Source organism: Mirounga angustirostris, unplaced genomic scaffold (genome assembly GCF_029215605.1).
Source record: "Mirounga angustirostris isolate CCGP_5_RB_7025 unplaced genomic scaffold, mMirAng1.0.hap1 SCAF_6, whole genome shotgun sequence".
Taxonomy (NCBI): Eukaryota; Metazoa; Chordata; class Mammalia; order Carnivora; family Phocidae; genus Mirounga; species Mirounga angustirostris.
In genome coordinates, this window is record NW_026991714.1 from 144,993,799 (window position 1) to 145,009,499 (window position 15,701).

At 39.5% G+C, this 15,701-nt stretch overlaps 1 protein-coding gene across 19 annotated transcripts in view; it reads right to left on the reverse strand.

Moving 5' to 3' along the window:
* Window positions 1–15,701, reverse strand: part of ATE1 (arginyltransferase 1) — a 175,134-nt gene that overhangs the window by 3,067 nt on the left and 156,366 nt on the right. For 7 of the 19 annotated variants that reach the window (XM_064595365.1, XM_064595357.1, XM_064595356.1 and 4 more), the window contains one exon: window positions 2,293–5,737. The exons of 11 other annotated variants lie outside the window; for them this stretch is intronic. In XM_064595365.1, coding sequence (XP_064451435.1) covers window positions 5,678–5,737 — 60 coding nt within the window. In that variant the 3' untranslated portion in view covers window positions 2,293–5,677. Of the gene's footprint in view, window positions 1–2,292; window positions 5,738–15,701 lie in introns of those variants that run through there. One more of the 19 variants, XR_010412600.1, reaches the window with a different exon arrangement.

Genomic DNA, 15,701 nt, shown 5'->3' on the forward strand with positions numbered 1-15,701 from the left:
GGACTTTATGAAGTATTCATGAGTCCTGATTTAACACTAATTAAATAAAATTTTATAAAAGGCCAGTGTTAGATGATTTTAAGACCCTGGCACAGACTGACAAAAGCACAAAAAATTAAGGTTCAGGGGAAAATATGATCCAAAAATCACAGAGTTGAATTACACAAGCAGGGAGCACAACATTTATACGTTTTGGTATGATGGCTTTAGCATGCAACATTTGACTAATTTTAGAAACCACTTTTTGTCTATTGGTTTTAATCAAACTGTAATGATCAAAGAAACAGATATTTATGCTAGTCACTCTTGGTCTGCCTAATGCATACCAGACAAGTGAAGGATGTCTTTCTCTCCTCCGAGGTGGCTGAAACATTTATTATTGAATTCCATATTAAAGGGTAATTCTTAAAAATCACAAATGCCACATAACATTAAGATTTGCTGTGCTAGGTTTCATTTCTTTTAAAGATTTTATTTGAGAGAGAGAGAGATTGCACACGAGGAGAGGGGCAGAGTGGGAGGGAGAGAAAGGGAGAGAATCCCAAGCAGACTCCCCACTGAGCACAGAGCCTAATGAGGGGCTCGATCCCACGACCCTGAGACCATGACCTGAACTGAAATCAAGAGTCAGACGCTTAACCGACTAAGCCACCCAGGTGCCCTCAGTTTTGTTTTGTTTTTTAACAGCACATCCATTTGGAATTGCTTCATATTACAGGTGGAGAGATATGGTGAGGAACCCAAGTGATAAAAATCTGCAAGCTATTTTGGAGCTCTAAATGAATAAAAATTTGGCATGCCAAATATATTTAGCAACTTCAATTCTTGGTCTAATTGAGAATTAGACTGTCAATAGGAAACTATTTCCTAGACAGGACTGGACTGAAGATACCAACTGTGATATCCAACCGATATAAAAATGCAATTTTACTTAGAATTAAATCTTAAAAAGCCAGCATATTTTTTAAAGTAAAAATCTTGGCTAAATTAACGATGGCACACCCTTTCCAGGTACCCATGTTAAGGGCCTCTGTTGTATAAAGAATCAATGAATCAGAACCTTAATTTTAAATAACCTTAAGCTTTTAAGTAAGACATTTTCTAATTGGGAATTTTAGAGACGTTCAAACTGTAAAAATGGAAGGATAGTCTCCTAGAAAATATTTAGTTGAGGGACAATGAGAGGAGGTGGAACTAACTTTTAAAAGCTATACCTGAACGTTCGAGTTCAGAGGAAATCCCTACTGTCGGGGAAAGGCATAGGATCGGGGAAAATGAGTGGTAAGAACCATGTGACTGAGTGTTACAAACAACTGATGAGAACCATTAATGCAGGTCAATTACAACTCCGAGTGCCCATGAGGTGGGGCTCAAGTCTCAAGCCCCCTTTCTCAAAAGATACTAGACACAGCAGACTATTATCGAACAGCCATTAAAACAATTATATTCTTCCTCATTTATTTGCATGTTCACAATGGATTAAAATGTTCAAAATCATGAAACAATATACATAGCATGATTCTATTTTTATTTAAAAATAAAACAAGACATATACATACATGTAGGTAGAAAAAAGTTTGAAAGGGTACAACATCGAAGTGTGAATGGCAGGGGTGGTGGTTACTGATGGCATGGTAACAGATTTTGTATTTTCTTCCGTAGATTTTTCTACACTGCCTAAGTGCTCCCTGGTGAACACGGGCCACTTCAAGGAAGAAAAACAACAAAGCTACTTCCATTCTGGGAAAAAAAAAATGTCAGTGGGTATTATAACCAATTTAAATCACTTGGAAAATAGGATTCATTTTATCCTAAACCTACTAGGGTCCTCTTTATTATAAAAAAAAAAAACCACACAAAATGCTTGTAAACGTATTCCATAAATATACCGTGTACTATTATGAATGATTATACTTTGCTTTATATTTATGAGAATTTCTCTGTAAACTAAGCTTTTTAAGAGAAATTATATTTGAGTTTGCTACCTAAATCCCATGCCTAATCCCCGTGGGTAAAAGAATGTCTATTTCCTAATTTCTCATGTGAAATCCAGATGTTTTGCTTAAAGTGAGATTTATTTTATTTTTATTTATTCCTGAGAAAGGAATCCACCATGCTTTGATTTAGGTAACCAAATGATCTGGAATTCCCATAATTACTGTAAATGAGATATTATGATTCATATAGCCAATGTTTTACCTCTGTTTTCTGCATATTCACTACAGGTAAAATGTAGTAAAAAAACCGAAAAGTAAGGAAACATACGTCTTCTAAGTACTGACCAGCAAGAGCCACGGCAGATAGAAACAGCTTTATTTTTTTTTTTCATTCAAGATTTATCAAATGGACTGTTCAAAAGGCATACACGAGAGCAAAAAAAAATCACATGCAATCAGACTTGTTTTGTTTTACAGTCACTGGTTTTCTTTTGGAAAAGATACACATTTGAATAACTTCTAGATCAAACATTATGTTTCCATTTCACTTCCTTCTTTTCTTTAAAGTTAGAAACCACCAACACTTTCTAGATAGCTGGTCATCATATTCCTTCTCATTTTTATTCACACTATAATAGTATAAAGCCTATAAAATCAAACCACATACTGCTCAGATATCTGAAAAGGTTCATTTACATAATAGGTTCTGCTATGTTAAGAAACCACACACAAGAGGTATTTTGCAAAATGGATAAAAAATAGGATACGTTGTCTGAAAGCAAAGATAAACAGTAATAATTTCTTATCTAAATAATTTTTAATCAAATGAATAATATATTCATTTGGTAATAGCCTCTTTTATAGAATATTAAAAAAAGTGCTCAGATTACATTTTTAAAAAATAACAAAAAATCTCACAGAACTGGAAGAATTTAAATAAAGACGGCAGCGTGGAAAACCTCAATTACATTTCTGCTCCTGAGACGAGGAGGCAGGTGTGAATTTACCCGCATCCATGAGGGAACTACAACTCTAAGAGGGTAAATGCGCAGCTTCCAGCCTTGAAAACATAGAAATTGTCTTTGAAAGGTTCTCGAGTGTCTTTCTTTGGATGAAAGCCATGAACATAAAACCAGATTTCTCAGCTAGACTGCACGTCGACTGGCAAAGCCGGGTCACTTGCCTTGCTGTCCTTTTCTAGCACGCTATTAATACTCAGCCAGGGCGCAAAAGAACAAATAATTAACTCATTAGGATCAATACACTATCGATTCCCAAAAGAGCAGCACATGAATACAGCAACCGAGCAGAAGAATCTTCGTGCCCAGTTCTCTCTGGCCGTTCACTGCAGCCAACCTTGAATCCTGCCCTCAGGGGCAGCACCCCGGTTCCCGGACAAGGATGTGATCGATCACTTTCCTCTGAAGGAACCCTAACTGAATTCTGCAGGAGGAAACCAGAGTCATGGTACGATGTAAGAGTCAGGTTTTCCTTTCATGGGATACTCAAGAGTTGTGATCTTCAGGGCTCCCGTTCTACCCGCCAATCACGGACCTAAGCATGGGTGTGACGCAGATGGCAGCAACGTGAACATTCCAACGCCAAGGGTACCAAGATGCGACCCAACCCACTGACTTTCCTAGTACTCAGATTACTCACAACACTTCCGAAGTCCTACTTTGAAACTTCTTTCAAAATTCAGGCATGTCCACAAAGCAGTGTATACAGCATAATTCTACTTATATTCAAATTAATGTATGTCTGTGTATAGATATATAACAGTTCTCTCCTTCTCTGGTATGGTAGAATTTCAGATTATATTTATAGTTTTATTAATGTCTGAATTGCTTACAGTGAGTACCATTTTGTAAACCTAAAAACATTAAGCTATCTTCATTTTAGAGGGAAAAAGAAAAAAAAGTTCTGTAGGTTCTGAAGGCAGTTCCACACAAGAGCCTATCAAATACTCTTGGGAGGCTATTTTGAAGAACAAAATCCCAGAAGAATGCAAAATCCACACAATCAGAGAAAATGGCTTTCCTCACTCCTCTATCCTCAGTTGGCAAAATACCTGCGTACGGCAGGTGTTATACACACACACACACACACACAAACACACACCCCCGTCTGAATGAATAAATACAGTTTATTTGGATGTTGACTTTCTAGACATGTGATTTTTAAAATCATTGTTTTATGATCCCTCTTTTAGCTAACTGAAGTTATTTTCTAATGTCTTACCCAAATTCAGTGCCTTTAGGAGAAAAGTTTAAAACCAGTAGTGGGTTTCAAAGTACTACGTTTTATAGTATGGTTTTTAAAAAAGATCAATAGAAAACAGGCAAAATGGGCAATGGGATGAACTCCATGGCCAAGCTGCTGACACAGAAGATGGGGGTCAGCTGAGAAAGAGCACAGGAAACTAACCCTCCTCTGCCATTATCACCTCCAACACAGCTCCGTTCTGTGAGCCAATATGCTGAGTCTCCTTCCTCCTAGCACAGGGCCCGCCACCTTGACGGGGGTGGACAAGGGACATTTGCTGACTGGGTGAGGGGCCAAGAGAAAGTGAGAGGACAAGGAGCTAGCATGTGCTGACTCCCAAATCAAAGAGCAAGAAACGGGTTGCTCCACCTCTTGCCCTGGAACAGAGGTCAAAATGATTCCTACGCTTCATTAAACATGATTTGTTGCACAGCTATAAAAGTGGTCAGATATTAACTAGTTTTTAATCAATAACCAAAGACAAGTGTCTTGAGTTCTAAGGAGTGTGTATAGTTACTTCTGATGGGTCTTAGGTCAAGGCAGGAGCCAACATTTTTCTAAAAAACAAAACAAAAAAACCAAAAACCCAAACAAAACCTACAAAAACCTCCATTTCTGAGATTTTTAGAAACAGAGCAAATAATATATATACAACTAGGGTAATCACATATTTTGTTGTCCAACTGGGATACTTTTGAGAGTAAGATTATTTGAGAGTAATAATGATACTAGGAAAAACAAGTGTGCCGAGACAACAGATATGACGGAGGCTGTCCTGGGTAAACGAACATCTGACGTTCACACGACGTCCTTTCTTTAAGGTTTGTATTTTCTTTCTCTGAGTTTTCTATTAACTACGTAACATTCAGCAGTAATACTGAACACTGAGGAACAACAGTTCCGTTCTCTTGAGAAGACGTTTTCCAAGAGAGAAAACCGACGCCCCACCTTCTCCCCAGCCTTCCAGTCTTGGAGCATAAACTAATGTCTTAAATGGGTCTGAGAAAAGTCTGCTGTAATTTCTTTGACAAAAAAAGCACGATGGTGATTTAAATGACTTAAGATCCACTTACTCATTTTACTTTCCAAAATATTAACACAAGGAGTTTATACCGTAGCTTGTTCATAAAACAAACTTCCAAAATGATAAACCCCCACGAGGAGGCTAGGTCACAACCTATTTTTAAAATCTTTATATTAACCAGGAGATTCTCACAAATACATTGCCACAAAATACTCTAGAAAAGCCACAGAGAGCCAAAATAAAAGACGCCTCCTCTGTGGGCAGGCCGGGAGCCTCCCTGGGCGCGGGGGCGCGGGGGCGAGGGGGTGAGGGGGTGAGGGGTGCGGATGACCTCAGTTCCGCAGCAGCAGCATCCGCTCAGAGCACGCCTGCCCCACCAGCCCCGCATACTGCAGCACGGCGGCCTCCTCGCTCGGGTCCTTCTGCTGTTTCTTATAAACGCCGTAAGGCATTATGGCTTTCTTGTGGAACACCTGCAAACGGTCAGGCTCCTTACTGCGACCTTCGTCCACTGCAAGGACAAAGAAAAGGCACAGGTCAAACTACTTTTTATATCCGAGTGTAACAATATTTAATTCGAATAATAATGACGCATGAAGAGGTCCTCCTTGAGCAGTATGTTCCAACGAGGATGTTCATAAGTAACACCCTGCTGACAGGCAAGAGATTCCCTCCCCTGAGAGAGCTAAAACATCAGAAGAGAACTGTACGCAATTAAAGAACGGGTCTTCAACACATTATTTTCTCCTCATGGTCAAGTTTATAACCGTTTTGCCTGAGTCTGAACTGCGCTGATTTTGCCTCCCCGCCAGGCCGATGTACTGTCCGAGGTTTTCATCCCTGCGACAAAGCCGTAAGGTCCTGGCACTGGGGGCAGAGGGCAGACGCTTACAGCTCTCCGGCGGGACGGGGCAGGGACGCCTAGCGGCTGCGGCTCTCCCTTCTCCTCTTTTTGCAGATAAACAAAACCAAGCAGAAGTGTTCTATGGACGTTTCTAGGCATCTTTTAAGAGAACAGCTGGTCTGCGCCCTTCAACCCTTCCTTCACTGCGCTGCCTGCAACATGAACATCACGGCAGGAGCGTTAACCAACCCTCCCCTCCTCGCCTGAGATTAGATTTCCCTGAGGTCAGAAAACACAAAAGCCAGAAGGAACCCGGGTACCTGAGGACTCCGCATAATAAAACTACCGTACCAGCCCTGGACTACCTATGTAAAGAATTTCATAGAAAAAAGAAACTATCTTGTTTAAGCCAACTTACTTTAGGTTTCTACTACTGGCAGTTGCTCCTAATTCTAATACAGGGAACAACTTTGCACTATCAACTAAAATGGACCATGTCTTTATCACTGACTCAGCCAGGCCACTTCTAAGAATCATCCCACAGATGCGGTTCTCAACCCTGACCACATACTGGAGTCATTCAAGGAACTTTTTAAAAATACCAAAAAAGTCCTGGATCCCACCTCCAGACATCCTGATTTAGAAAGCGGTCTGAATAAAACCTGAGCATCTGTATTTTCTTAAGCTCTTTAAAGTGGGTTGAGTTGGGGCACCTGGGTGGCGCAGTCGGTTGAACTCCCAGCTCTTGGTTTTGGCTCAGGTCATGATCTCAGGGTCGTTGAAATCAAGCCCCTTCGTTGGGATCAGCACAGAGTCTTCTTGAGATTCTTTCCCCCTCCCTCTCCCTCCTACCTCCACTCACTCTCTCTCTCTCTAAAATAAATGAATAGATAAAATCTTTAAAAAATAATTTAAAAAAAAGGTGGGTTGAGAACCACTGTTGTAGAAAAACACACACAACAGTATTTATGTATGTGCATAAAGATATTTATAGCCACACTCTCAGCAGTACCGAGAACCTAGAAACAACACAAATGTTCACCATGGAGAACTGGTCAAATAAGTTAAGGTATATGCATATGATAAAACGCTACACAGCTATTAAAGACAAAGGAAGGTAGATTGTTAAGTGAAAAAACCGGAGGTGCAGTGTAAGCTACTGTTCTTTATAAGCCGAGTATATGCACAGAAAAAATCTGAACAAACATGCATCAACCTTTTTACAATACTTCTCTCCATTCCCTTTGCCTAGAAAGACCCCTCCTTCCTCCAGGAAAAAACATGGCTCGCCCTCTTGCTTCATCAGATGACTTCAAATGTTGGCTCCTCAGAGGGCCTTCCCTGACTCTCTATAAAACAGCATCCCCGCTCTCCTTGCTCTCCTTAACTCCCTTCATGGCACGGACTACCACCTGACATACATAATTATTGTCTGTTTCCTTTTCCACCAGAAAGTTCTATGAGAATTGAAATTAAATGAAAAATTGTGACTGCTCTGCCCACTAATATTTCCCCGGTGTCTAGTACAATGCCTGACAGTAGGTGCTCTGTACATATTTGCTGAATGAATGACTGAGTACACATGGGAAACATACACATACACATACTCTCACCATTTTTTGGATATTCTATAATTGGCACAAGGCTTTTATAATTTTAAAAAGTTGTTTTTAAGGTTGATTTAGGCATTTTTTAATTAATTTGGGTCTTCTGAAAATTAAAAGTGGGAATGCTAGTTTCCTTTTCAACAAAAGGATTCTTTTAGAAGATTTCTCAGGGTCTTTCAGCTATAAACTTCTTCAAGTCAAATCATAAACATAACAGCTTTCACAATAGAGTTGCTATAAATTCAACATTTTATTGGGCACCTCAGAGAAGGCTCTATGTGTTTGAACATTTGAACTGGATTACATCCCTTTTTATTGTATAATGGAAGCAACAATTAAATGTTTATTCTTCCTCAACTGATGCTGTTTCCTCTACTGGGTATTCATTAATTAGTCTGGATTAATCATGCAAGATCAGTTTCAGAAGAGACAGAAGTCACACTATTTTTCCAATATCTAAAAGAGAAAGAGACATCCCATTTTATGGACTCATGTCATAGGCTAGCTGATCTCAATCATCAGAAAGTGATAAAGTGAGGGCATTCCAAAACTGACTGCACTGTACACCTGTTTAGAAATTTGTTAGAGAGAGATACAAGCTAATCATGTACTATTACCCCCAAAGAAATTCTCCATTGTCAGAGAAGGCCATGTTGGTCCACTTAGAACCCCACTTGGGAAGGCATGCAGACGTGAAGGGAAAGGGGTCACCAAGGATGCCAGCCAGAGGGCCCTCATGCCCTCAGAACCGAGTGCGGGTGTAGTTTTAGATTTTCACTTTACCCAGGACACATTCGAGGGAGATCAAGGGGCAGGGGGACAGCATCTGGAGGAACAGGGATCCAACCCCTCACTACTGATTTATCTCCAGTGCCATGCCCGGGCCGGTCTAGCCTCCCTGCTTCTACCACTTGGCTCTGCGCTGCAGGAGGCTGGAGCCAGGGGAGACGGAGCCAGGGTTTCTTCCCAAAACCTTTCGTCTTTCTTCCTTGGCTCTGCTTTTTGGCAGGAGCTCCAGCTACTACTTTTTTTTTTTTTTAAAGACTTTATTTATTTATTTAACAGAGAGAGACACAGCGAGAGAGGGAACACAAGCAAGGGGAGTGGGAGAGGGAGAAGCAGGCTTCCCGCTGAGCAGAGAGCCCGATGCGGGGCTCGATCCCAGGACCCCGGGATCATGACCCGAGCCAAAGGCAGACGCCCAACCATCTGAGCCACCCAGGGGCCCCTCCAGCTACTACTCTTAAAGTGGTCAAGGTTCCAGCTTCTACTGGTAGCCCTGGCGTGGCTCAGGGGTGGCTCAGGGGTGGTCCAGGAGTGGCCCAGGAGTGGCGGTGGCTTCCAGCTATCACTCATCTCTGGGTCACTCTGTGCCTTGCCCAGCTCTCAGCAGCACCACTCTCTGTTATCACCAATTCCCTGCATTAAATGTTCTCTGTTGTAAGTACCCCAAGTGGTTTCGGTACTCTGGTTGACTATACCAACTTCAAAATATGTGTTTTTAACAAATTACTCTGTCCAGCTGAAGCAGAAAATCCACATACTTGAACACAATGAAATATTTCGCATTTACTAGGTCTCCACACCCCTTAACTAGGCTAAGTGACAAAGGAAAAGGGCAACAACCTGGTTCCTGATGTCAATTTCAGGCATTTTAATGTCCACACACTGCAACACAGACAACTAAGTCACATCACCTGGGTATAAATGTAGCAAGAAAAAGGTAGGTTCAAGTACGTTTATAGTCTGATACAAATAGAAAACTGATACAGGTCACTGAGAGCAGCAAAGGAGAAGAACACTGGCAAACTGTACAAAATCTTCTAAATCTTTACCTTTGAATTTTTTAAACTGGAATTTTAAAGTATGTCTGATGAGAGACAGCAGCAGAAAAATGTTCACCTTTAGCCCAGAAGGCTGACCTACAGCCTGCAGAGTTCTGATAAGGATCAAATACGTGCCGGTTGCTACATTCTTCAAGGGTCTCATGACTGCCTGTACATCTCACCGATAGTTAACATCAAGCTGAATGATAAGCACCAGAGAAATCTTGCAGAAGTAGTTTTATGAGTAGAAGTTCGCAGATATTTATGATCTAATACTCCCTGCACATCCCCTCCCCTTGAGCACTAAGCATATAACCACCAGCTTCATTCAGCAAACATGCACCTCTTTCTGCCCACGAGTCCTTTCCCGGTGCTGTAATAAAAGCACCTTTTTGCACCGAAATCATCTCAAGAATTCTTTCTTGACCATTCATGCATGGCCCCACATCGTATCTATATTTAACTTTACAGAATGATGTGTAACCGTTTAAACCTTTATCCTAAAATATTTTAGGACAAACATACTTCAAGATTCAAACTGGAACACTCTAGCAAATAAAAATGTTGAGACCTGATATGCCATCATCTTATCTAGAACGAAATGCCACTCTCTAATTTTTATTCTTTGCTAATATGGCATATAAAAATAAAAATAGAAGATTAGGAAAAAGCCCACCATTATGCAGAATTTACAGCAACTATTCTAAAGTGCTCCTCCAAAAGAGTAGGAAATTGTATATTGTTTCATTTGTCAAAATATAGATTTCATTTCTCTTTATTAAGATTACAGGAAGAGTTTTCAATGATATGCAAGTCAAATTTGGGAGAAAGACTACAAATATGCAAGCTTCAACTACTGAATTCCAAGTTGGCTTGTGATGCCATGCCGCTGCATCTACTGTTAAACACATATATCTAATTAATTTTCATAAAGCTTCTAAATTAATTTATAGCATTTTTAGAGAGGCTTATAGCACAGAAATCAATCAAGTTTGCTAGTTGTTTTTACTCCAAATACTTCTGAGGCCTTGTTCTGAGTCAAAGTAATCAAATGCATAATACACTTATAAAGTAGGTATTGACTAGCTATTATTCATTTTTTTTTAAGATTTTATTTACTTATTTGACAGAGAGAGACAGACAGAGCACAAGCAGGGGGAGCGGCAGAGGGAGAGGGAGAAGCAGGCTCTCCACTGAGCAGGGAGCCCGATGCGGGGCTCGAATCCAGGACCCTGGGATCATGACCCGAGCCGAAGGCAGACGCTTAACCGCTGAGCCACCCAGGTGCCCACAGCTATTCACTTTTTAACATCATATGTAATTTAGGTAATAATGAATTTCAAAATCCTCTCCTCATTCTCTTCAGTGTTAACATACCCAAATTATTTGGAGATGCAAATATAGTTGGTCTTGGTGTTCAAAGTCCGTCCGGTTGGTATTATTGTCATTGTTGTTTAACACAGCACTGACTCTATCACCAATTCACTTATCCGAAGCTTTTTATTAAATTACTGAAACACAAATTACTTTTCTTAATTGCCTCAATTCTTTAGTTTCCCCATTAAAACACTCTGACCATAAAAAAGGCATTAAAACATCATACAGATTAGAAGTAGCACTAATGCATTTCTTTCCCCACCTAAAAAGACTTAAATTGCAAGTCAAACTTGAAATGTAAACTAGAATTCTGCCTACCCAAAGATATGACTAAAACTGCCAGAAAAAGGGGATGCAGAGCCACAAGACATACAGTAAGAGAAACAGAGGAAAGATACACCTGGCGATGTGAATGAAGCTAAATACAGTTGGGTAAAATTGTGACATAACGGAAGAATGTGAAATTGTGAAGAGAGGCATGATAGAACTCAACTCTGAAACCAAACTCAACTCTGGAAAGTTCAAAATCAAATATGATTTAGAATATTTTCGATGACAGGAGATAGGAACAAATGTTTCGATCACTGTGGAGGAGGGTGGGGAGAATCTGTAAAAGGAATATTTCAGTCTGGGGAGCAAAGGGCTTGGCAGGGGGACGCATAGTATGTGTGACAGAAATGAACTCAGCTCAATCAGCTAATTCTTCAAGTCCACTTGGTGGGAGGCTCAAAAAATTGCTTTGGGAATCCAAAAGCAATCAAGGAGAATTACACATTTTCATCATCCATAAGGAATAATGTTGCCAGTCATTTCACTTGGAATATTCTTTCGGACAAAATGAAAACAAACCTAAACTTAGCTTACATAAAACACCATTTAGTAACAGCTTTATTGAGATATAATTCCCCGACCACAAAATTCACCCACTTGAAGTGTATGATTCAATGGTCTTTAGTGTATTCAGATTTGCGCAGCCAACACCACCATCTGGTGTAGAGCATCTTCGGCATCCCAGAAAGGAACCCCGTATCTATTAACAGTCACTCCCCATCCCCCTCAACTTCCCTAGCACCAGGCAAAACCAGTCTATTTTCTCTCTCCATACACAATCTCTTGTGACTTATTTCTTTCACTGCGCGAAGTGTTTTCAAGGTCCATCCATACTGCAACATGAATTAGCACTTCATTCCTTTTTATTGCCAAATAAGATGCCATGGTACCAACACAGCGCTTTTTACTTATTCTGTTGATGGACATACAGGTTACTTATGCTTTCAGACTATTATGAATAACATTATGAACATTCATGTCAAAGTTTTTGTGTGTTTTCACTTCTCTTCAATATATACCTAGGAGTGAAACTGTTGGGTCACATCAACACTTGGTATTACCTGTCTTTTTGACTAAAGCAACTCTGAGTGGGAATGACATATTATCTTACTGTGGTTTTAGTTTGCATTTTCCTGATGGCTGAAGATGCTGAGTTTCTTTCCATGTGCTTGCTGGCCATTCATATATCTTCTTTGGAGACATGTATATTCGCATCATTTGCCCACTTGAAACTGAGCTTTTTATTGAGTTTTAAGAGTTGTTTATATATTCTGGATACTAGATCCTTATCAGTTATATGATATGCAAATACATCCTCCTGTTGTATGGATTGTCCCTTTACTTTGTTGATGGTGTCTCAGGAAGTATGAAAATTTTTAAATTTTAATGAAGCCTAATTTATTCATTTTTTTCTTTTTGTTGCTTGTCCTTTGGGTGTCATATTTAAGAAATCATGCCTAATCCATGGTAAAGAAGATTTACTCCTATTTTTTTCTAAGAGTTTTTTGGTTTTAGCTCTTCCATTGAGTTAATTTTTATATACACTGTGAGATAGGGAACCAATTTCATTCTTTTGTGTGTGGATATCCAGTTGATCCAGGACCATTTGTTGAAAAGATTCTTCTTCTCCCACTGAATTGTCTTGGTATCATTTTTGAAAATCAACTGACCATAAATATGACAGTTAATTTCTGGACTCTCGATTCTAGTCCACGGATATATATATATGTTTGTCTATATGAGACCATCATACAATTTTAAATTTCTTCTTTAAGATTGTTTGGCTATTCTGGGTTCCTTTAGTTCTCATGTGAATTTTAGGATCAACTGTCAATTTCTGCACAGAAACCAGCTGTTATTTTAATAGGGATTGCATTTAATCTGTAGATCAGTTACTGCCATTTCACCAATATTAAGTCCTCCAATCCATAAACATGGGATGTTTTTCCATTTACTTAGGTCTTCTTTCAACAATATTTTGTATTTTTCAGATGGTAAGTTTTATACTTCTCTGTTAAATTTATTCCTAACAGTAATTCTATCTTTTTGATGCTATTACAAATGAAACAGTTTACTTAATTTCATTTTTAGGTTGTTCACTGCAAGTGTATAGAAATAAAACTGACTTTGTGTGATTTTTTAAAGTTTTATTTAAACTCCAGCTAGTTAACATACAGTGTAGTATTAATTTCAGGTGTACAATACAGTGACTCAACAGTTCCATACATCCCCCGGTGCTCATCATGACAAGTGCCCTCCTTAATCCCAATCATCTATTTCTCCTGTCCCCCACCCACCTCCCCTCTGGTATGTGTGTTGATTTTTCATCCAGCAATCTTGGTGGACTCATTTATTAGTTCTGATGGCTTCTTAATACATTCTTTAGGATTTTCTATATACAAGATCATGTCATTTGCAAATAAAAATAGTTTTACTTCTTCCTTTCCAATCTGGATGCCTTTTATTTCACTTTCTTGCCTAATTGCGTTAGTGAAATATTTTTCTAAGGAAAAAAAACTATGTGATTTTGTTAAACTTGTCACTTGATGGTAACTAAAAATAACTCCTGATTTACAGAAAAAGGTCACCTGAAGAAAACAGGATGATACCAGGCCCTTAGTCAACTGTGGGAAAAAATCACACCAACTTTACCTCCTGCCTCAGCACACTGCCAACAGGACTTAATACTGTTATCGTAAGTAAAATGCTAATAAATAACCCTCTTCTGATGATGAATAAGGGTGGTATTCTCTCAAGTTTCTCTGTTTTAAGATTTTATTTTTTTTAAAGTAATCTCTACACCCAACGTGAGGTTCAAACTCACAACCCTGAGATCAAAAGTTGCACACTCCACTGACGGAGCCAGCCAGGCGCCCCTACTCTATGTGTTCTGACCCTTGAATACTCTCTTAAATACTTCCTATTTCACCATCAATGTTTACCCTAGTAAAGGCTACATTTACAAACTGACGACAATATAATGAAAGAAATGTAAATTAAAACACAAAACATGCCATTACAGAATTTCTCTAAGACAAAGGGGACGCTGGTTTGCCCAGCTGCTGCTGTGTGCAGGGGCTGGGGCTGGAGCCAAAGAAGCGGTCTGGCAAGTTCGGGGCTGGCAGGACTGGGCCACCTCTGACCTGTGTGGTCAAGTGACTAGTAACATGCAAGGGAACTGGTTACATAAATACATATATTAGAAAAATGGGAGTTAGATTGCTCTGTCAGAGAAGGGAGAGACAGACAGAAGATTAGAACAAATTCTACTGTGTTGGATCAGAACTGGAGGTACTGGTGGAAACTCATGGTTCTTATACACTGTACAGACAAATAGATGTAAAAACAGAAGTGTGTATGTATGCACTCCTGTGCACATGCGCACACACACATGTATCTATTCTAGATCTGGCTGCTGAGAGGACTTGGAAGCAAAGAAACCCCTGCTGTGATGAGCATACTTACTGCCCAGATCTTGTTTTCCAAATACACTCTCCATGAAAGAAACCGAGAGCTCCTCAGAGAAAAGCCTGAATGCAGTGCTGGACCAGGGAAAGTACAAGATGAGCCTGGAATATTTTGTGCCACACTCAAACAATGATGGGGAGATGTCAAAAGAACACAGGCATCACCTTGAAAAGGTTCCTGCTGGCCAAATCTGAGACAACCTGAGCATTCAAAATAAACAATGAGAGCAATGGATTATAATATATTGACTAAAACGCTAGGATTCCAGGAGTCCACACTGATATAAATGAACAGGGAGAAGGCACTGCTCTCTCTTCCAGCAGAATGCCAATCTACAGAAGTAGAAGTAATGATGGAATTAGAAAATTCTCACTTGGCAGCCATCTCAGTAATAAATGATTCAAGCAAGAATCATCATTAGTGGATGTAAAAACTAGCAGACATAAGTTTGACAGAACAGGATATTTACATTGTCTAAAAGTATCTCCCTACAAAATATTTATTACTTATTAACTTATACAAAATACAATTTTACAGTGGAGACACTTGGCATTTATTACTTTACCAAGTGGTATAAATTCAAGTGCCCAACAGTGAGATGGGTGGACAGTGTGCACCTCCTCAGATGATGCAGTAAGAACACAGCATCAGTTCTAGGATATTCTTGCCAAAACTACGTAACCTGCATCTAATTATGAAGAAACATCTGAGGAACAAAATTGAGGAATGTTCTACAAAGTGATTGGACTGTACCTTCAAAAATGTCAAGGTAATGAAAGACAAGGGTATATACTAAGGAACTCTTCCAGGCAAAAGGAGACTGAAGAGACAGGACAGTAAATGCAGTATACAATCCTGACTTGCACTCTGGATTCAAAAAAAAAAGAAGGAAAACAGAAAGTAGGTTTGTACGTGTGTGTATGCATTTTTGTGTCATAAAGGACATTACTGGGAAAATCTGGGAAATTTTCCCAGTAATGTGGGAATTAGATGGTGTAATATAACATTGGTACTGTCCTGGTC